The sequence below is a fragment of the Amblyomma mixtum genome, chromosome 9 (assembly GCF_055824585.1).
Source record: "Amblyomma mixtum isolate Tamu chromosome 9, ASM5582458v1, whole genome shotgun sequence".
In the NCBI taxonomy this organism is placed as follows: Eukaryota; Metazoa; Arthropoda; class Arachnida; order Ixodida; family Ixodidae; genus Amblyomma; species Amblyomma mixtum.
This window is the reverse complement of record NC_143020.1, coordinates 16,002,101-16,024,101: the sequence shown is the minus strand read 5'-3', so window position 1 is coordinate 16,024,101 and position 22,001 is coordinate 16,002,101. Positions and strand designations below refer to the sequence as shown.

Genomic DNA, 22,001 nt, shown 5'->3' with positions numbered 1-22,001 from the left:
CCTATTCTCGAATGCCATTCCACTCAATGTCATTCGAACATTTCCGTGTGAGAACGTGATAGCATTATACCAGCAAAAGCGCCTTGGGTACTTCTGGGTCCGAATAAGCCAGCGGAAAGGACCCCGTGTGGCAGGGCAGACCGGCTCCCTTACACGCCCATGTATCTGTTGGTTGACAGTTCGACTCCTGACCTGTGCCTGACGCAAGTTTCAACTAGCAATTCTGTTCTCAATTAATCCCAGATTCGAACGCGACCAGTAGGGTACTTCTGCGATAATTTGAAAGCCCACAGTATTTGCGCAAAAAAAGGCATCACCGTGCAAAATAGTGCGTCGCTTTCGCTGGGTATATATACGGTGTTATGTTTCTACCCCCCCCCCCCCCCTTAACTCTCTTTGTGTGTTCCCGTCACACCTGTGTCCACTCGGACCACGTGGGCCCGATCATGCAGCTACCGTGAACATTCATCGAGGTCGACAACCTCGCGACGACCATGGGAAGTTGGATGCTTGGAATGCCCCTCCGAGCCTCAGCGGATTAGTGTGGCAGGAATGTCAAAGGCCATTGTCAGCAGTAATCCCAGCGAAATTCCTTGAGCAGAGTGCAGCGGCGACGAAGGCAGGCGAGGCCCAGGAGCTATTGTCCGAGCAACCACCGTGAATGCGGAGGCGACCTGGCGGCGCCGGTCACGCTGGCGGATAATTGAAGAATTCTGTGTCCCCGACTCGCGTTCTGGGCAATCGGCGGGGAGGCAAGTTCATTCCCCTGCTGGAGGACTTCGGGAGATTCCTTTCCCGCAGTGCTGGATGAGTCAGCATTCTCCCCCTCTCATCGGCCCAGCTGTGGGAGAGTGGAAAAGCTCGCACCTGCCCAGCCGTGGGTGGTGACAAGAACGTCCCCTTCGGTCCATCGGATTGGACAGTGCTCGTCGACCATTATTCCACAGCCAGGGATCTGGGGAAACCGGACGATATTTAACTCGGCCGTGAGTGTGGCCGAGAAGCCTGCTAGCTCCAGTCGACTACGGTTGACGAAGACGTTCCCCTTCCACTGAGAGCCATTCTCAGTCCCGCTCTATGTAAATAATGTAAATATGTAAATACAGTTTTTCCTTCTCTTCCCCTACTCCCCGTCTCCGGCCCACGTTCCTTCCTCCTTCGGCATTGCGGCGGTGATCTTGGACCCGATGCCTGGTGGGACACGCTTCTAGCATCGACAAATATATCAACTGGTTGGCAGCGGCGGGATCTTCCACGCTTGGTCCTGGCTTCAGCAGTGGTGAGCGCTTGACTTTCTTTAAGAATCTGCCAGGCTTGATAACTCTGGAAATTTATCACTACCTGTAGATTGTTTTTCTGCACGTGCTCGCTTAAGCATTTCACGTAGCAGCTTATTTTATGAAAGTCCTCGTTCGGAAGTTGCCATGGATTTGAGCAAGCTAAAGAAGCCAGAGTTGATGTTGCTGTGTGAAAAGCTGGGTATTGAGGCCAGGAAGAGTCACAGAAAGCCGCAGCTGATTGAGGCTATTAAGGAATGTGGCGCTAAGGAGGGTGACAAAATTTGGGAGACCTGGGAAGTCATTCAGGAGGGAATCAGGAACGCTAAGGAGGAGGCCGACAGGGTTGAAAGGGAACGCCGTTAGGGTTGAAAAAGAACGCAGGGAGGAGGCCGTTAGGGTTGAAAAAGAGCGCCTTTGCCGCAAGGAAGCCGCGAAGAAGGAGGCTGACAGGATTGAAAAAGAACGCTTTTACCGCAAGGAAGCCGCTAAGAAGGAGGCTGACAGGATTGAAAAAGAGCGCAAGGAGAAGGCCGACAGGGTTGAAATAGAATGGCAGGAGCAATGCCGTAAGAGACTCGCTGAGCTCGAGGAACTACGTAAACGAGAGCAGCAGGAGCTCATACGTACGACTCAATTTCTCAGACGGAAAAGGGCCCGAGATCGGTTGCGGACTTTTCAGAGAGGCGAGAGCTTCAGAACGTTCCTCGCGAGTTTTGAACAGATATGTGCGGAAGAAGAACTAGATCAGGGCGAATGGTCAATGATGTTGCTGGCCATCCTTCCTTGCGATGTCAGCGCCGTATTAGCGCGACTGTCCGATGAGGATGCCAGAAACTACGACAAAGCGAAAAGTGCCCTCTTCCGACACTTCAGAATTCGTGTACAGACCGAGTCTAAAATCCGAAGTGAAAGCAGCGAGCAGCGCCCCCATCAGTGCGTCAGCGACCAGCCAAAGAGCCCCGCTTGGTCAGCTACGCACATTGTAGTTGCTCAGAAGAACAGTGACAGTCGGGAAACTGATGTGATAATCTGCGGCACAGAGCGTCGTTGTCTGCCACCTGACAGCGACTGTGGCGCTCCAAGCCAGAGCGCGGCGTTAGATGAAAAGCGCGATGCCGCGCAGATTTTCCTTGCAACCCAGATAGGCGTAGGCGCAGCGCAAAAAGGCAGTCCTCCAGAAAGCAGTCGCGCGCTGAAAGTGGCAAGTGCAAGTTCTATAGTAAGCGAGGAATGCGCCTCAGCGCTGCCTCGAAACAATGATCAGTTCAACGATCAGGGAACGACAGCCGCTCGCGACCAAACACCCGAAATTGAGTTATGCTCTACTGAAACCAGCGTGTCTTTGCCCATTGCCCGCGTCGCGATCGAGAGCCCGCTCGAGGTGCGTCTGACCGAGGCAGCCGTCTCCCAAAACCTGCCTAAGCAGCATCCCTCGATTTTCTCGAATCGCTTGGATAAGCTGCCCCAAGAAAAAGGCCTTTGTTTTGGAGATAACGCTGCGCAGGTCCTCACCATTTCGAAGGCTCGTGAGGTCGCGGCGCCAGCAGAGCACGTGGTTGAAGAGGGCAAACCTCAACCTGTAAGCCCGAAGCCTGTAAATTCTCACAGTGATGAGCTAGAGCAGGCTTTATTGCAAACTGTCGACGAGACGAACGCAGGCGACTTAACCCGTGACGGCTCCGCGCTACCTAATGACGAGCCAGCCCAGGACTTACTCACTTTTAGCACAGGGGTTAAGAGCACCGATAGTAGTGCAAGCTACAGTGAGTCTTCCGAATCAGGCGCAAGTGATGAGCTGGAGCTAGGTGAGGAATTGAATACCAATCTGGTGTTACCCCACTCGGATGGCTTTCTCGAACTCCTTCGTGTGGACAGAGAAACGTTCACCGCTGAGCAAGAGAAAGACCAATCTCTACGCAACTTGAGCCCCCAAAGTGACATAGGTGTGTCACGGAGGAACATACCTTTCCAGCTCCGTTCTGGCCTGCTGTACCGCCAGTATAAGGATAGGAAAGGTATCAAACACGACCAACTTACTGCCCGCGTCGCGATCGAGAGCCCCCTCGAGCTGCGTCTGACCAAGGCAGCCGTCTCCCAAAACCTGCCTTTGCAGTATCCCTCGATTTTCTCAAATCGCTTGGATATGCTGCCCAAAGAAAAAGGCCTTTGTTTTGGAGATGATGCTGCGCAGGTCCTCACCAGTTCGAAGGCTCCAGACTTCGCAGCGCCGGCAGAGCACGCGGGTGACGAGGGCAAACATGACCCAGTAAGCCTGATAAATTCTCACGGTGGTGAGCTAGAGCAGGCAATTTTACAAAGTGATGATGAGGCGAACGCCAGCGACTTTGCCTGTGACGGTTCAGCGATTGCTAGTGACGCGCCACGCAAACCAACTGCGAGGGTTTCCACGGAGCGGCAGCGCACAGAGGTGGCCAAACGGGAAGAGTTAATTAAGGGGAAAGTGCGGCTCTTGTTGACTGCTCGACTGAAATCCAAACCGCGTAGCCGCCCCAATTTGGCACCTCGGTGCTCAAGAGTTCGCACCCGCCCCGTGGGAACACAAGCCAAGAGAACGCAACGCGCGAACCCGATCCGAGAGAGACGGATACGCTGGCACGGCATTCGCACTCGTTCGTTCCCTTCTCGCATTCTGCTTTCTGAGCGTCAGCCAAACTTCAGAACCGCGAGACTTGGACGAGAAACAGTTAAGGGTCCCAAGCTGAAATTCCTAGCCTTGTGTCCTGTTGCACCTGCTAGAGCAGCAATCGGACCGCGGCCGCGCAGGGGGCGGCTGAAAAATAGGAACCAGTAAATTCCCTGAGTCGCACCGCTGTTTGCGGGCGGGTTCGAGGAATAACCCGTTCTTGAGTTGAATGCTTGTCTCTTTTGTTCATTTAACTCTCCTGTACAGAAATGCAAGCTGAAATTCCTAGCATTATGCAATGTCTCATCTGCTAAAGCAGCTGTCGGACCGCGGCTGCGCAAGGGGCGGATATGACGCATAATCTCATATTGAGTTTAATGCTTGTTTTTTGTTTTTTTTTTGTTCATTTAACTCTGATACAAAAATGAGAGCGAAATTTTGGAGCTTGGCATTGCGGGACTCAGTTTACATGCGTTTCAGAAAATTGCGAGGTAATGACAACGCTGATGGCCTCAGCCGAAGCTCTCCCGTGTAATGCCCTTTCCTGACTCCCCAGACGTTATTCCGCTATGCAAATTTGTATTTTGTTTTTTGCTTTAGCGGGAATCATTTTTGTCTGTTTTGTATGCGTGTTCAGCAGCTCCACCTTCCCTTTGTGCTCTCACGGGCGGTGGCTTTCTGTAACATACACCGTGCTACGGCACCCCCCAAAATTTTAGGAAATTTTCCTCCCTTTTGGCTAAACAAGCTCTGTGTATTCTGGTTTGGTCAAACATGTCAACTTTCGGAGGAGGACGTAAATTTCACGCTACAGCTCATTTTCTCTAAAGAGATTTTGTTGACCGAAAACAGCTTGGCGGTTCTTGAAGTCAGTTTGGCGCTTTCTGCTTGTTGGGCTTTGGACTTTGCTGGTTGAGCTCGTTACAGCTGTCAACGAAGCAAGAAGAACCTTTGGGCCCAGCTGTGACCAAAGGCCGAACGGACACAACTCCAGGTCTCTGCGCGCAGCAGCGTTGGCTGCAACCACTACGAGACCTCTTCGGGCGGCGGACGTGCTGTTATGTTTCTACCCCCCCCCCCCTTAACTCTCTTTGTGTGTTCCCGTCACACCTGTGTCCACTCGGACCACGTGGGCCCGATCATGCAGCTACCGTGAACATTCATCGAGGTCGACAACCTCGCGACGACCATGGGAAGTTGGATGCTTGGAATGCCCCTCCGAGCCTCAGCGGATTAGTGTGGCAGGAATGTCAAAGGCCATTGTCAGCAGTAATCCCAGCGAAATTCCTTGAGCAGAGTGCAGCGGCGACGAAGGCAGGCGAGGCCCAGGAGCTATTGTCCGAGCAACCACCGTGAATGCGGAGGCGACCTGGCGGCGCCGGTCACGCTGGCGGATAATTGAAGAATTCTGTGTCCCCGACTCGCGTTCTGGGCAATCGGCGGGGAGGCAAGTTCATTCCCCTGCTGGAGGACTTCGGGAGATTCCTTTCCCGCAGTGCTGGATGAGTCAGCATTCTCCCCCTCTCATCGGCCCAGCTGTGGGAGAGTGGAAAAGCTCGCACCTGCCCAGCCGTGGGTGGTGACAAGAACGTCCCCTTCGGTCCATCGGATTGGACAGTGCTCGTCGACCATTATTCCACAGCCAGGGATCTGGGGAAACCGGACGATATTTAACTCGGCCGTGAGTGTGGCCGAGAAGCCTGCTAGCTCCAGTCGACTACGGTTGACGAAGACGTTCCCCTTCCACTGAGAGCCATTCTCAGTCCCGCTCTATGTAAATAATGTAAATATGTAAATACAGTTTTTCCTTCTCTTCCCCTACTCCCCGTCTCCGGCCCACGTTCCTTCCTCCTTCGGCATTGCGGCGGTGATCTTGGACCCGATGCCTGGTGGGACACGCTTCTAGCATCGACAAATATATCAACGGCAAGCCAAGTATAGCGCTTGTCGTAGGATTTGTTGTTTGCTGTGTCGCTGTCGTCTTGGTATGCTGTATGTAGGTATCTGCCGTTCCCATTCAATCACGTGACGTTATAATATCAGACTCCTGTTGATTAATGATAAATACCCGTGTACGATTTGTTCTCCAGTTGATGAATTAACCCGTGTCATTCCATGGAGCCGCCCAGTAGACTTTTTTTTAAGCCCGAGTAAACACATTTTTAATGTATTAAATGTATATTTTTAGTATATCTCTAATGTATATTTTTATTATATTTTTAATGCATTATAAATATGCTAAGCGGGCAAAAATGTACTTTTCACGTATTTTTAAGAACGTTTAAAATATTATTCCTAGTATACTTAGAAAGCATTCGTATTGCAGTTTAAGCATAGGGACAAAAAAATGCGAAATAAATATGAAATTAATACAATACGTTTGAAATGCATTTTTAGCACATCCTCTTTTCGCTAAGGGATGTAAAAGGGACCGGAGCAACATTACAAATTCTAGACAGAACCTGGAGCAATCGTTTCCAGAGAGGAGAAATTCATTTATAAAGAACAATGACTTCTATTCGAATACGATAGCATATGAAAGGGACCAGAGAAACTTTTCGAGTTGAAGACAGAAACGGCAGCAGTCGTTTTCAGAAAAGAGAATTTCATTCGTAAAGAACAATGACGTCTGTTCAAATACGACGACATGTAAAAGGGACCACTACAACTTTGCGAGTTCAAGAGAGAACCTGCAGCAGTCGTTTCCAGAAAGGAGAATTTCATTCATTAAGAACAATGGCGTCTGTTAGAAAACGAGGACATGTTAAAGGGACCACTACAACTTTGCGAGTTCAAGAGAGAACCGACAGCAGCAGTTTCCAGAAAGGAGAATTTCATTCATAAAAAACAATGGCGTCTGTTCGAGTACGACGACATGTAAAAGGGACCACAGCAACATTGCGAGTTGAAGAGAGAACATGCAGCAATCGTTTCCAGAAAGGAGAATTTAATTCATAAAAAACAATGGCGTCTGGTCGAAAACGATGACATGTAAAAGGGACTACTGCCACTTTGCGAGTTCAAGAGAGAACCTGCAGCAGTCGTTTCCAGAAAGGAGAATTTTATTCATAAAGAACAATGGCGTCTGTTCGAATACGACGACATGTAAAAGGGACCACTGCAACTTTGCGAGTTCAAGAGAACCTGCAGCAGTAGTTTCCAGAAAGGAGAATTTAGTTAATAAAGAACAATGGCGTCTGCTCGAATACAACATGTAAAAGGGACCATTGCTACTTTACGAGTTCAAGAGAGAACCGGCAGCAGTAGTTTCCAGAAGGAGAATTTCATTCATAAAGAACAATGACGTCTGTTCGAAAGCGACGACATGCAAAAGGAACCACTGCAACTCTGCGAGTTCAAGAGAGATCCGGCAGCAGTCGTTTCCAGAAAGGAGGATTTAATTCGTAAAGAACAATGACGTCCGTTCGAATACGACGACATGTAAAAAGGACCACTGCAACTTTGCGAGTTCAAGAGAGAACCGGCAGAAGTAGTTTCCAGAAAGGAGAATTTCATTCATAAAGAACAATGGCATCTGTTCGAATACGACGACATGTAAAAGGGACCACAGTAACATTATCAGCTAGAGGACCTGCAGCAGTCGTTTCCAGAAAGGAGAATTTCATTCATAAAGAACAATGACGTCTGTTCGAATATGACGACATGTAAAAAGGACCACAGCAACTGCGAGTTCAAGAGAGAACCGGCAGCACTCGTTTCCAGAAAAGAGAATTTCATTTAAAGGGAACAATTACGTCTGTTCGAATGTGATGACATGTAAAATGGACCGCAGCCATGTTACGAGTGCTTGAGAGAACCTGCAGCAGTCGTTTCCAGAAAGGATATTTTTGTTTATAAAGCACAATGACATCTGTTCGAATACGACGACGTGTAAAAGGGACCGCAGCAACTTTACGCGCTCAAGAGAGAACCTGCAACAGACGTACAGAGAAAGGAGAATTTAGTTTATAAACTAGAGTGACGTTTGTTCCAATACGACGACATGTAATACGGACCGCCGCTACTCGTTTGTTCTTGTTTTTTTTGTCATTCATCTTTAAAGAACTGAGTAGGTGAAGTGGAGGGTGGATGACAGTTAAGTCCGAGCTAAGTGGCAGACTCAACACGCCAGCTGTTGGCGCAGCCTTTCGCAGTACACAGAGATATGGCTGCGTCTTTGACATTAGAAGCAGGCGCCTTAAGGTGCTGTGGATAGACGCTTTCAAGGAGCTCAACGAGCTCACGCTAACAGATTTGGTATGCTCTGATCACTCGTGTGATTTTGATACCGCGACAGCTTTTCTATATTGTACGTCCTGGGTCAGTTAGTCATGCCACTGCGATCGAGGCCCGGTGCAATGTCAATATTCTTCGATCATAAAACGACGTTTTTACTGCCACTCAAAGCAGTTTGATTAAAAATAAGTACAGAGCGAAGACAGCATGTGAAGTCTTAGTGCCTGAACTTGCGTTTTTAGGGCGGAAGTCTTTAATGCCACCTACAGTCGTGACCAAGCTGTCTTCGGAAATGTGTCCGCGTTTCGGCGTCCCGACTTATGATACAAACGCGTGTCGGCCCTTGGAATGGAACCAGGGCCTTTTGAATTTTAACTAGAGCTGCTAGCACTCCGCCCCGAAAGCTCAGTGGTTCATCTTGTATAAGGCGCATGTAGTGAATGCATGGGTTTCATAAGTAAAATATTGAAAATGGAGAAAAATAAAGATAGGAAAAAAACGAAAAATAAAGGAATAAATTGGGAAAGATATAAAACAAACAAAAGAACAGAAAATTGCACCAGGAAGGGCTTTCGCCTTGCAGCGCTTTAGAGACCCAAAATGCCCTGTGAATTTTTTTGCATTTCTCCTTCCACAAAATGTGTCCACTTCGGCCGGGATCAAAGAAAGCACCTCACGGTGAACAGCAGAACTTCACAGTGGCTGAGTCACAGCCGTGGCTAGTTTCTTGAAAGAGAACATTTAACACCGCATTATCGTCACATAAACCTCCAAATAAAAACGAATCGCTGAGACATACCCAACAGTTCTGAAGAAAAGCATTTTTGAACGAAAAAGAGTTTATGAGCGCAATTTTTTCATATATTGCAAGATTTGCTATAACAGTCGATATATTAGCCGATCTACTATCGGCAGGTTTGAATTTTTCTTATTAACGTTTTTACTGTGATCAAGAGTTCCTCTTTGGTTTTCTATGGCTGTCTTAGTGCACGATACGAGGGATGAAAACACTGCAAAAGAAATGTTTTCCTACCTATCGGAAGAATGCACCATTACCTCTAATATTTATATAGAGCTTCACAGTTTCCCAGCACTGAAAAGTTTTGTACAAGAATGCTGGACATGAGGCGACTTGGACGCCATCTCTTCTTCCCTACACCTACCGGAAGGTGAAATACGTTCTTGTCGCTGGCATTTCTTCGCCACTTTGAGATGCGTGTATGAGGTATGGCCAGTGTTTCAAGATTTTAATTTCAAACAAACATTATCAAAACAAGGTGCCCGTATGCACGGCCTTGGGATAGGCGAGAGTCTTTGACATCTTTTAAAGTTTGTCATCGTGTGAATAATTTTTGTACCGTTTTTGCGCTGGGAAAAATAAAAGCTCCTAGGGCAAGCGAAAACAACCCCTAAACGCAAAGCTTCCCAAAATGCCCAAAACCGTAACTCTTCTCAGAGTGTGTCGTCTGCTACTCGCAGGAACGTTGAAACAAACTCTAGGTTATACGTTGCAGTTCTTGTGCTCTGCCCCATGGGGCAGCCAAGGCGACTGTGTGGACGAGGCTGCGGGTGGACCGTTTAAGACGCTTACTATAAGTGTGCCTTAGTTCACAAAAGATATTCCTGCTGTGGAGGGAAAAGCTAATTAAATAGCAGTTGTAAGTGAATATATGGAATGTCATTGCAGGTTGAACACCACTGGCATTAGGCGTGTTTTGCCGTTCTCTTGGTCGGCTTTTTTGATATTATCATGATGTGTGTAGGACGGTGGGCCGAGAGCAGAGATGATATGAAAAAGAGTCTTGTCGGGTCGTATTAGGTTTTGCAGCCTTGCAACATGAACCAGACAAAAAATGTCGAAAGAAAGGCTACGAGCCTTATGTGCCTAGATAATGACGTATACCACACTTTCCTCAAAGGTTACTACGGCAGTACACCGATTAAAGTGGAGGAAAAAATAAAGATGAAAAAGTGAAACACCTTAAGACTGGTAGGCTCACCTCAAAGGATAACCCTGTTTTTCGGCCTGCATCGCCTCCTCCCTACCAACACCCTGGCGTCCAAGACAAGGTTTTTATTGTTGTTTAAAGATATATTTATTTATTTTTCGCTTGCAATGTGGAAGGATACAACAACGGGGACAAATATTGTGTAGAAATTAACCCAACTCAAGTCAGGTGCTGATTCTGCTTTGTTAATTTTCGGGTATGTATCATAGAACTGGAAAGTCGGTTCTACATCACAACCATGCCGTCGTCCTCAGCTTCTGAGTGTCCATATCAATTTGAATAAAGGAGGCTGGCGCCGTGCATATGAAGAGCCCTTCCTTACTTTCGAAGGCACGCAAGATACCATCGACTTTCTGGCAGCGGGCACGTTGACTGCCTCGGCGTTGCTGTCAGAATCTGGAAAATAAATAAAAAACTACACGCTCACTATTCCATGTGTGAAGAAGAAAATGGACCCCATCGCTGGACGCCGATGAAGAAGAAGCAGTTGTGGGATTGCCGCCGCGCAGATCGTGTTGGTCTTGGTCGCCCCGCTCCATCGCCGACTTCGACGCCGTCCCCGATGTCCTTCTTCTGCATTTGGTGGAGGTGCGGCCTGATCTGCTTGCTTAGCGTATGGTAAGGCAAGCTCGTATGGCTGAAGACGAACACCAACCGGCCGCCCCGATGACCCAGCCGGTTGTCTGCTCTGGCACCTTACGCCAGCGCGACCCTGCGCTCTTTAGCGGGACTGACGACACAGACTGCGATGACTGGCTTGCCTCATACGAGCGAGTGAGTTCATACAATAAGTGGGACGACGTCACCAAGTTAACAAATGTCATCTTTTATTTCACCGGAGTTGCCAACTTGTGGTACCGCAATCACGAAGCCGATATCACGCCATGGGACTCATTCAAGGCTAATCTTACCACCGTGTTTGGCCGTCCTGCTGTACGCAAGCTCCGCGCCGAACAACGCCTGTACGATCGTTCATAGCGGCTCGGCGAAACATTCACAAGTTACATCGAAGATGTGGTCGATCTCGCAGACGCGTCAACGCGCAGATTTCCGAGAAAGGGAAGATAAAGCACATCCTGAAGGGCATCAAACATGACGCCTTTCAAATGTTAACATCCCGGGACTTGACTACTGTTGCCCAATTTGTCAACCTTTGCCAGAGCTACGATGAGTTGCTCAAGCAGCGCCTCAGCACTCGACCGCCTCCCGGGCCTGTGGAACCATTTTCTCGTCTCTCCTCTACATCTAGGGGCTTCACGCTGCCGCAGCAGCTCAAAGACATCATCGGGGAGGAAGTTACTCGCCAGATATCTTTACTGCCGACGCACTGCGAGCTGTCCCAAAATTTGGCGCCCCTTCGACAGGTCATCGCCGACCGCGTTGCAGAGGCCCTTCCCTATGTCGCTCCTCCAGCTCCCATGCCTCAGCCCGCACCAGCCGTTGAGCCCCTCGCATACGCCGACGCCCCTGTCGCTTCACTAATGACGCCCACTCCATTCGCACCGCCGACGTACGCTGCCGTCGCTGCCCGACCACGGCCACGTAGCTACCCTTTGGTCTACGCTACGCCTCCAGGACCTGTACAGGAATTTATTCAGGCGCCACAGCCTTTTATTCCACCTCCTACGCAGCGCCGCAATCCATGGCGAACAAGTCATAACCGCCCATCTGTTATTCCTCTGGGTTTGCTGGCCATGTTGCCCAATGCTGCTGAAATCGAACTCCCCATGATTTTGTACCGAGCCGAATGTCAGCTTCCTGGCAGCCGCCCCGAAATCAGTACGCAGCCGCTGATCCGTCTGCAAGTTCCGCGCGAATGACCGCCGTGCCACCTTTTCTCGTCGCCGCTCCCTATCTCCTCTGCGACGGCGTCCCAATCTTGCGCAAGAGGAAAACTGAATGCCGCAGTTCCTGAGGCGAGAACCACGCAACGAGCGAACTGTCAAAGGCCTCACGTATCTCCCGCAAATCTGCTTCAAGTTTCTGTTGAGGGCGTTATAGTACTGGCTCTGGTCGACACCGGCGCTGCTGTTTCTGCTATGGCTGCAAGTCTGCCGTTCGCTGCGCAAAGTAACGACACCTATTTCTGGATTCTCACTGGGCACGGCAAGTGCCCAGCCTGTCAACCCTATAGCGGTGTGTGCAGCCCGAGTCGTCATTCAGGAAGTTGTGTACGCCATAGAGTTCGTTGTTTTGCCTTCCTGCTCTCATGATCTTATCTTGGGCTGGGATTTTCTGTCGCCCAGTAATGCGGTGATCAACTGTGCTCGTGCCGAACTGGAGTTTTTTGCGCTTGACGAACCGTTGCCTAACATTCCTTCTCCAAAAGTCATCGTTGCCGAACATATTGACATCCCTGCGTGCTCTTTCGTTCTTGTGCCCACCGCTTGTGCTTTTACCCGTAGTACCGATGTCCTTTTCACACCCTCGCCCATGTTTATAAACCGCAAAAAGTCTTGCACTGCCTTATGCCGTACTTTCACTATCGGCTGGCCTCACCGCGCTCTGGATTTCCAATCCGTTCTCATTTCCCATGTCCTTGCGTCGTGGTGAATGCCTCGGCACGGTAGAGCTCACTGATTCTATTTTCACCGGTGACGCAACAACCGCTTCACAGCCTGATGACTTGGCTGCACTCACACCACCTGTTGTTGCGCTGGACCAGTCGTCTCCCGACGTTTTTCTCCGCTGCATTGTTGCCAATCTTCCTGGGCCTCAACGCTCTGAGCTTCTCGCACTGCTTCATCAGCTCCGTTCTTCATTCGACTCTCATCAGCCTTCTTTGAGCCGCACATCAACTGTCGCCTACCACATTGACACTGGATCCCACACTCCTCTCCGTCAGTGCCCCTGTTGTGTCTCTGCCACCGAGCGCCGAGTTATTGAAGCCCAAGTTCACACTATGCTTCAGAATGGCGTAATCGAGCCTTCTAACAGTCCGCGGTCCTCTCATGTAGTCCTGGCGAGGTAGAAAGATGGTTCTACTCGCTTCTGCGTTGACTACCGTCGGCTAGATAAAATCACGCGGAAAGACGTCTACCATCTACCGCGTATAGATGATGCATTGAATTGTTTACAAGGCGCTGAACTCTTTTCTTCGCTCGATTTACGATCCGGTTACTGGCAGGTACCAATGGCTGCGGAAGATCGCCATAAAACCGCATTTGTCACCCCCGATGGCCTGTTTGAATTTACTGTCTTGCCTGTCGGCCTCTGTAATGCTCCAGCTACATTCGATCGTGTGACGGACACTACTGTGCGTGGCCTGAAGTGGAAGACGGGCCTGTGTTACCTCGACGACATCGTGGTGTTCTTGCCGGACTTTGCGACCCACCTCTCTCGCCTGAAGCAGGTCTGGACCTGTCTTGCGAACGCCGGCCTGCAGCTCAACTTGAAGAAGTGTCATTTCGCTGCTCATGAGCTGACTATTTTAGGTCACGTTGTGTCCAAGGAGGGTACCCGCCCTGATCCCGCCAAACTTCGAGCTGTGAGTGCCTTCCCGAAGCCTACTACCATTAAGCAACTCAGGAGCTTCTTGGGCCTGTGCTCATACTTTCGGCGTTTTATACGCAACTTTTATACAGAATCTGCAAAATACATAAAAAAACTAGGCGCTCACTATTCTATGTATTAGTTAGTAGCGGAGACATCGAGTGTGATTTCTACATTCCAGCTGGTACCCAGGTTATTTATTAGTATAAGACACCCATTTTTGCCGGATGAGAATATTTTACCATTTTGCGACAAAAGAACACAGCTCGAAAGACGACTCCTAAATCTAGGAACTTAAGCACCAAAGCAATGCCCAAATTTTCGCCATAAAAATGCCTGTCACTTCTGTGAAATGCGTTTTTGATAGAAATATACAGGTTATAGTTTGTAAATGATGTTTTCTTTAATATAGATTTAGAGACTATCTAACAGCTGCTCTCGTTTTGATTACTAAAGTCGCGTTGTTCTGTAGTTTCCCACCAGATAGAGATCCATCTCCGTGTTATAGACCGGCGTGGCGGTGAAGGAGAGACCCAGGTCATTAAGGAGGTCCCGAATGGCTTTCACGCCACTGTCATCCTTGCGCCGGTATTGGTCGATACAGTGGCGAAAGGCCTGAACCACCCGTTCTCCAGGATTGTCCCACGCGCTCAGCACGAGGTGGTTCAGAAGGGCATCTTCTGATTGCGACAGGCGCGCCCCCAGCACCGACAGCATGCTCGAATGCCCCGGGTAGAGGTCTTCGAAATTGCTACAAACATGGCTGCAAGAAAGAAAAAAATGTAGAGGTGTTAGTCTGAACTACTTCATCCCTCGATCTACTGTCCACTCTGAGGGCTCTCATATTATAGTGAAGGCGAATGACATGCAACGAAATAAACTATGCGACCCCTACGCCGACAACTACGTTACACAGAACCATGAATGCTGATGGACGAGATTTAGCAAGCAATGAAGAAAACGAGATTTTTAGTTAGAAAGCACTATTCCGATGGGTAAACCCAGAACAAGATCTTCCGATGTTCGCGGGTTTGTGCCCAAGTTTCCGATCCTTATGGGTTCGAACCAAACGAAATAAATGAATAAAAATAATTCAAATAAATATCCGCGACTAGTTTCTAACCCGCCGCGGCGCGAAAAGATCAGTTTGGGGTTCATGAAGTTGACGCTTATAATAATATTACCAACCTTTCTTTTTCTGTCAGGGTGATGGTTGATTTTGGGGAATGTTGGAAAAAGCTGAAAAGCGTGACCAATTTTTTCCCCACCTTTTCTCCCTAAAAAGGTACAGTATTACTTCGAACGGAGGCATACAGTTCAGCATCTCACAATCAACACAGAAACCTCAAATTTTAATTACAGTGAAACAGAACAGAAATAGCAGTATGCTTTGCACGGAGTTACGGTAAAATAAAAATATAAGTGTACAAACAGAGTTACATAGAACAAGAGAATGAGCTTTGGAAACCAGACATCAAAAAATGTAAATACATTTCAACTTCTTGGACATACGAAGCTCGAGAAATAGCAATAATTATTTTAGAGAACATAGCTCAACCTTAGAAATGTGCGTACAAAACAGACACACTTACACACACAAACATAAACGGGCATAGCTCAATTAAAGCAAAATGGAGAGTAAATTACAAAAAATAGCAAAAGCCGTCAGGAAATTAGAACTCAATGAATAATGTGCCAAGTGACAAAGATCAAATATATTCGTGCAAATACGTTTAATTTGAACGAAAACTATCTCAACTACTGAACTGGAGACATTTCTCGGTATATGCCATATCTGTAAAAAAAAATTTAAATTCCTTGCAGTTTTTCTTTCCCCATTTTCTGTCCATAAGTCAAACTAAACATCTGTATTTTCGCATCTGTATTTTCGAATTGTCATCCACATCATCATCAGCTTGACTACGCCCACTGAAGGGCAAAAACCCCCCTACGTCTCTCCAATTAACCCTTTCCTTTGCCAGTTGCGGCAACCGTATCCCAGCAAACTTCTTTATCGCATCCACCCGCCTCACTTTCTGCCAGCGCCTGCTACGTTTGCCTGCTCTTGGAATCCACTCCGTTACCCTTAAGAACCAACGGTTTTCTTGCCTACTCATCATATGCCCTGCCCAAGCCCATTACTTGGTCTTGGTTTCGACTAGGATGTCACTAACCCACGTTTCTTCCCTCACCCACTCCGGCCGCTTCCGGTCCTTTAACACTAGACCTATCATATTTCTCTCCATAGCTCGCGGCGTTGTCATAAACTTAAGCGGAACCCTCTTCGATAGCCTCCATGTTTCTTCCGCATAGGTGAGTACCGATAAGATACAGCGGTTGCGTACTTTCGTCTAGGGATATTGGTAAATTGCCGTTCATTATCTGAGAGAAACTGCCATAGTCACTCCAGCCAATTCTTATCTTTCCAGATATTTCCCTCGCATGATCCGGATCAGCGGTTACTAGCTGCCCTAAGTAGACATATTCCCTTACTACTAACGGCACCTTGCTACCTAGTGCGAATTGCTCTTCCCTTGCTAGACTCTTGAGCATTAGTTTGGTTTTCTGCATAGTTGGATTCCCTCTCTTGATCTCGTAGAGGGAAATTTAGTTAATGATGATTGTTGTAGGATTCTTGACGTCTTGCAGATTCGTTTTGCTCAATCACATTGCAAGAGGACACTTTAGGAGAGGTTAACTTTTTATAACAATTAAAAGCACAAAGGAGGATACAAGCAAGGAGAAAACATATTTACACTTGACTGGCTCGCAGTTCTACGTGACGAAACCAGCCCTCGGTCCTGCCGAAGCAGCTGGTTTTAAAACAAATGTCCCCGCCCTCGGTGGGAGAATAACCAATCAAGTACTATACAAACATCCACCCAATAACTTATTGGGGAAAGGAAAATACCACAAATCAGCAGTTGGGGAAAGAATAACACAATCAATGAATGATTGGGGAAAGAAGCTAACTCATCGCGACACTGTACACATATGCACACTTTCCACCATCACGATTTCGGATAATTATGCTTTCCCGCTGCGACCTTCGCGAACACTCGCTTTCCCAACGTCCGGTTGCCCCCAAGTTCGAGGAACGCCATTTCAACTCATCTGTTTTGTCGTCGTCGCTCCTCATGCCTGCAGCTAGCGTGACAATATGTCAAAGCATGCCGCTGCAGACATGGTACAAAGAGCCACGCACTGTGGCGCGGGTCAGCCTCGCCGTACACACGTGCACACAGGATGCCGCCTAACGACTGAGTCCATGAGGGGAGTTTGACGTCTCCTGTAATCCCCCGCCATTCGGCGCCCCCTCTTCTCCCGCCGGGTTGACTGACCCCTTCCTGTGTGGTTGTGCGGAGGGCCCAAGAAAAAGGGACTTAATGGGCATTCCCATAAAGCGACCGGATGCAGCAAACAACATACGGCACCGCGAACTTCACTCCTCCCAACCAAGAATGTTACACAGACACTTGTTGTCAGTGGGACATTAAAGTTCAGCCACGGTGTCCAACAACAAAAGTACATACACACGCACACACGCGTACGTCGGCTGTCCGGTCAGTCCACCAACACGCACACATGCTCCGGCTGTCCGGTCTGTACACCAGCACGCACACATGCGCGCACACAGCGGATATTTCAACCCGCACACACAAGGCTGGAGACCAATCTGCACATTCCAGAATTCACCATGTCAGATCGGTGCCCAAACTGGCAGAAATTACTTCTAGCCGCCTACATCTCGAAACAGAACGTCAAGTTTCTGTTCAGCTTTGTCCACAAAATTGGACCAAAATTTACAATTATCCGGCACAGAGCCGGTTGTAAAGGCTGCCGCCGCCGTCGGATCAATAGAGCTCACCTGCTCCCCGCGGGCTATGAAGATTGCTGCTGCCCTCGCGTCTGCATTCTCCCCTTCTTTGAGTTTCACAGTAGGGTCAGGCCTCTCATCGGCTACTTCGCATGCAGTTTTGCATCGAAATTCAAGTAGCGCTAGCTCTTCGTTCAACTGCCCACCGACGTTCGCTTCAAAGAAAATTGTGCCTTCGAGTTTTCTTTTCTCACTATTGCCTTTACCAGCTTGCTTACGAACTTCTGATAATGAAGCATGTTGCTCCATGTTGAAGCCTACAGGAATAGGCGCATTATCCGGATCCTGCAATTCCTTATCAGCTTCGAAAACCATTGCAGTGATCAAACGCGCATTCCTTCCTTCCTCGGCATCAAATGCAGCCTCATCGCTCGTTGTTAGCTCACAATCTGCTGCAAAAACTTTTGCAGCTACCAAATTGGCCTCAAGCTCTACCGGCGTCTCAGATTTGTCTCGAATTTTGAAATGCTCTTCCAAATCAGCTCTCTCATTTTCTTGATGTAGCCGCTCTCTTTCTATCTGGTTTAACAGCGAGTGCGTCTCAGGTGTCACCAACTTCGCTACACCGTCAGCTACATCTGCTGTCACTGCGCAGAGTGTCAGCTCCGGCTGGCTAACCGATTCATCTTTGGCAGCCAGCTTACCTTCGCCTGCAAAGGGTGTTCCCGTTATGCGTGCCTGCTCTAGCTCTTCGTCGAGCGTTACAGCTGCGCCGGAGTTTGCGCCAACCTGTTCTTGCTCAATGCTGAACTCCTGTTCACGAACAAAACACTCATGAGCCTCCTGGGTCTCCTCTATCTCGGCTTGCTCTGACAAGCAGCGCTTCAAAGGCGTGACTAACGCCCCTATGCCCTCGGCCATCTCTCCTGGCATGGCACACATGGTTGGGCCCTGCTGCCTAAACGCTGCAGCTTTCACACCTATAGCCATTGGCCCACAGGTCACTCTCAATACGAGAACATGCTGTTCTCGCTTCGATTTCGGACAGTCAATCATTAGATGCCCAAATTCCATGCAGTCAAAACATTGAACTGCTGCCAATAACATCCCTCTATCAGATTTTGTTCCCTGGTTGAATTTAGATTGCATCTGTGCAAGTTTTATCTTTTCTCGTTCAATTTCGAGTTTCAACTTGCCAATTTCAAGCAGCTGTTCTGCCTTCTGCTCAGTCTCCAAACATCGCATCATGCCCTCCCGATCGTACCGCACGGCAGCCATCTCCCTTTTCCGTGCTATCATCTATAGCACGAAAACACTACACCGACATGGTAAATTCGGAGGAAGCAGAAAGGTCTCCTACCTCGCAGGTTGCTTTCCTCTGCCACGGTAGTCACGTCGCCCTGAGTGACGACAGCGGGCTCCTTGATGCGAATGAGTTGAGTTGAGCCCCGGCTCTCACAGCAGCTCGCTGACTTGTCCTGCCTCGTTTGACTTGCTGGTCTCCTGGTTCTTCTCTTGAACCTCAACGGGGACGCTTGGTTCCTTCCGCAGCTCACGGATTAGGCACCTCCACGACACGTCGGTCGCCTGGCTCCTTCAGCTCCTCGCCGACTTGAGCCTCCTACGTCCCGTTGACAATGACCAGCAGTCTCATGAAGCTTTCAACGTCGCTCTATGACGCTGACGTTCCTCCTTTAGGACGTACCGCTCTGCAGTTTGCCCACCGACTTTATCCTCCGCCCCTCCGTCAGATACCTCGAGCAGAAAGACGTGGCAAATCCTGTCGACTGCGCCAGTTGGGATTCCCTCTCTTGATCTCGTAGAGGGAAATTTAGTTAATGATGATTGTTGTAGGATTCTTGACGTCTTGCAGATTCGTTTTGCTCAATCACATTGCAAGAGGACACTTTAGGAGAGGTTAACTTTTTATAACAATTAAAAGCACAAAGGAGGATACAAGCAAGGAGAAAACATATTTACACTTGACTGGCTCGCAGTTCTACGTGACGAAACCAGCCCTCGGTCCTGCCGAAGCAGCTGGTTTTAAAACAAATGTCCCCGCCCTCGGTGGGAGAATAACCAATCAAGTACTATACAAACATCCACCCAATAACTTATTGGGGAAAGGAAAATACTACAAATCAGCAGTTGGGGAAAGAATAACACAACCAATGAATGATTGGGGAAAGAAGCTAACTCATCGCGACACTGTACACATATGCACACTTTCCACCATCACGATTTCGGATAATTATGCTTTCCCGCTGCGACCTTCGCGAACACTCGCTTTCCCAACGTCCGGTTGCCCCCAAGTTCGAGGAACGCCATTTCAACTCATCTGTTTTGTCGTCGTCGCTCCTCATGCCTGCAGCTAGCGTGACAATATGTCAAAGCATGCCGCTGCAGACATGGTACAAAGAGCCACGCACTGTGGCGCGGGTCAGCCTCGCCGTACACACGTGCACACAGGATGCCGCCTAACGACTGAGTCCATGAGGGGAGTTTGACGTCTCCTGTAATCCCCCGCCATTCGGCGCCCCCTCTTCTCCCGCCGGGTTGACTGACCCCTTCCTGTGTGGTTGTGCGGAGGGCCCAAGAAAAAGGGACTTAATGGGCATTCCCATAAAGCGACCGGATGCAGCAAACAACATACGGCACCGCGAACTTCACTTGCATGTTAACCCACCATTCTGCTCTGTCTAACTCATTAATCATATTTTCCAGTTCATGTCCTGAGTGACTATGCAAGGCAATGTCATCTCTGAATCGCCGATCAGTTCAGTATTCTCTTTTAACTCTCATTGGCAACTGTTCCCTGTTCAGGCCTCGGAATACCTCCTGTAAACAGGGGTGAATAGCACTTGTGAGATCGTGTCCCCCTGCCTGACACCCTCCCTTAGTGAAATTTTATTGCTGACTTTATGGATAACTATAGTAGTTGTGCAGTCATTATAGATGTCTTCTAATATTTGCACATAACACTGTTCTACACCTTCATTCCACAATGCCCGCATGACAACTGAGGTTAAGGAGGTTTTTTATTCAACAAAAAAGTTAAAGTAGATATGGTGATTGTTTTATTTGACATCACTTTTATAAGATTGAAACCTTTGGAAATGGCAATCATGCAATTATGCCTTTTCCTCTCTCTAAAATTATCTATCTACATAAGGTTTATTCCATGTTTCATTATGTGGGTCCGCCCTGCAAAACGCCTGGTACAAGCCAACACTTTTGGCTTCCACTGTCGATAGCTTGCCGGAGAAACTGGTTTACCTGGCCAGCAAAGAAACCGAGAAAAACTATAAAATCGAGAATAATTGGCAACGCTTCCTTATCTCATCATTCTCTCAAAAACAACACAAAACCTACCAAGAAGGGCACTATGAAAGCTGTGTGTCTACTTTGCACTCGAAATGACTCTTAGTGACTGCGAAGGCGAGAGCGCTGCATGAACGGCAACGAGGCGCTCAAAGGAGCACCGCCAGTGGTTTCTGGACTGCATACATGCGATTAACTCCATAACTTAAACCCCACTAACCATCTCTTCACGTGACTGTGGCTACAGGGACGCACGGTGTCATCTCGGTATATGAAGAACACATTACAACGAATACAAAAGCATGAGTGGATGACAGCGCTCCCTCCTTGTTAGCTACTGTTTATCCGCCGGAGCGAATTACAACGTAGAGCCCCCGTCAAAAGTATACAGAACAAGTGTTTTGCTCCTGTGCCATTTAGCGGGGCTCCTTTGTGCAATCAGCAATCCAAAGCTTGAGAAGATTGAGGACGCGAGGTCATTCCTTCATTCAGATATGACAGTCGCTGAGGATGCGTACGAAGGATGCGGCAGGCCTCAAAAGCAAAAGCTTTGGGCTTTATACTTTTGACGGGGAGTGTACGTACTTTACTGTTCATTGTTTATTGGAAACGAAGCAGAGGCATGTCGTATACAAATTAACTAGTACAGAGGATGGCCCCAAAGTAGAAACTGTCAGGGTGGCTTTCTGTTATTAATTTCGTATATGAAGTATGATAAAAAATATGGCAGATAGTGACTACTTAGCGGAAAAGAGGTGAGGTGGGAATTTACAACTACAAAAAAATTTGATGAAACAAGCTCAAATTTATCAACACACTTGAAACACGGCGAAAAAGAGAATAAAATACTATACAAAAGCAGTCAAGCAATAAAAGCAGTTCACAATAATTAGAGCATTCTTTGGAATGGCAATTGAGGCTACTTGAAAGTACATGCGTTTTCAATTTTTCAGGGAATGATGCCTTGGTACGCGATGATTTGACCATTGTGGGTAGTGAGTACCAGACTGCGAATGCTGAGAATAAAGTGGACTGTCTACCATAATTAGTTTTGACTTTCGGTAGTAAGGGATTATGTTGTTCTGCGGATCTAGTATTCTTAACGTTAGACGAATGAAAAGCAGTAAAGATAGGGATAGTAGTGCTATCGTGACGGCTGCGTTAGATCAGTAAACCTAGTTTCAACTGGAGTAATCAAAGGA

General features: G+C 48.3%; 1 protein-coding gene across 1 annotated transcript in view; it reads right to left on the bottom strand.

The window, feature by feature from the left end:
* LOC149328386 (endothelin-converting enzyme 2-like) overlaps nt 1-22,001 on the bottom strand; it is a 74,873-nt gene that overhangs the window by 31,115 nt on the left and 21,757 nt on the right. Inside the window, exon 4 of the mRNA XM_089558982.1 lies at nt 14,142-14,424. Coding sequence (XP_089415108.1) covers nt 14,142-14,424 — 283 coding nt within the window. The remainder of the gene's footprint in view (nt 1-14,141; nt 14,425-22,001) is intronic.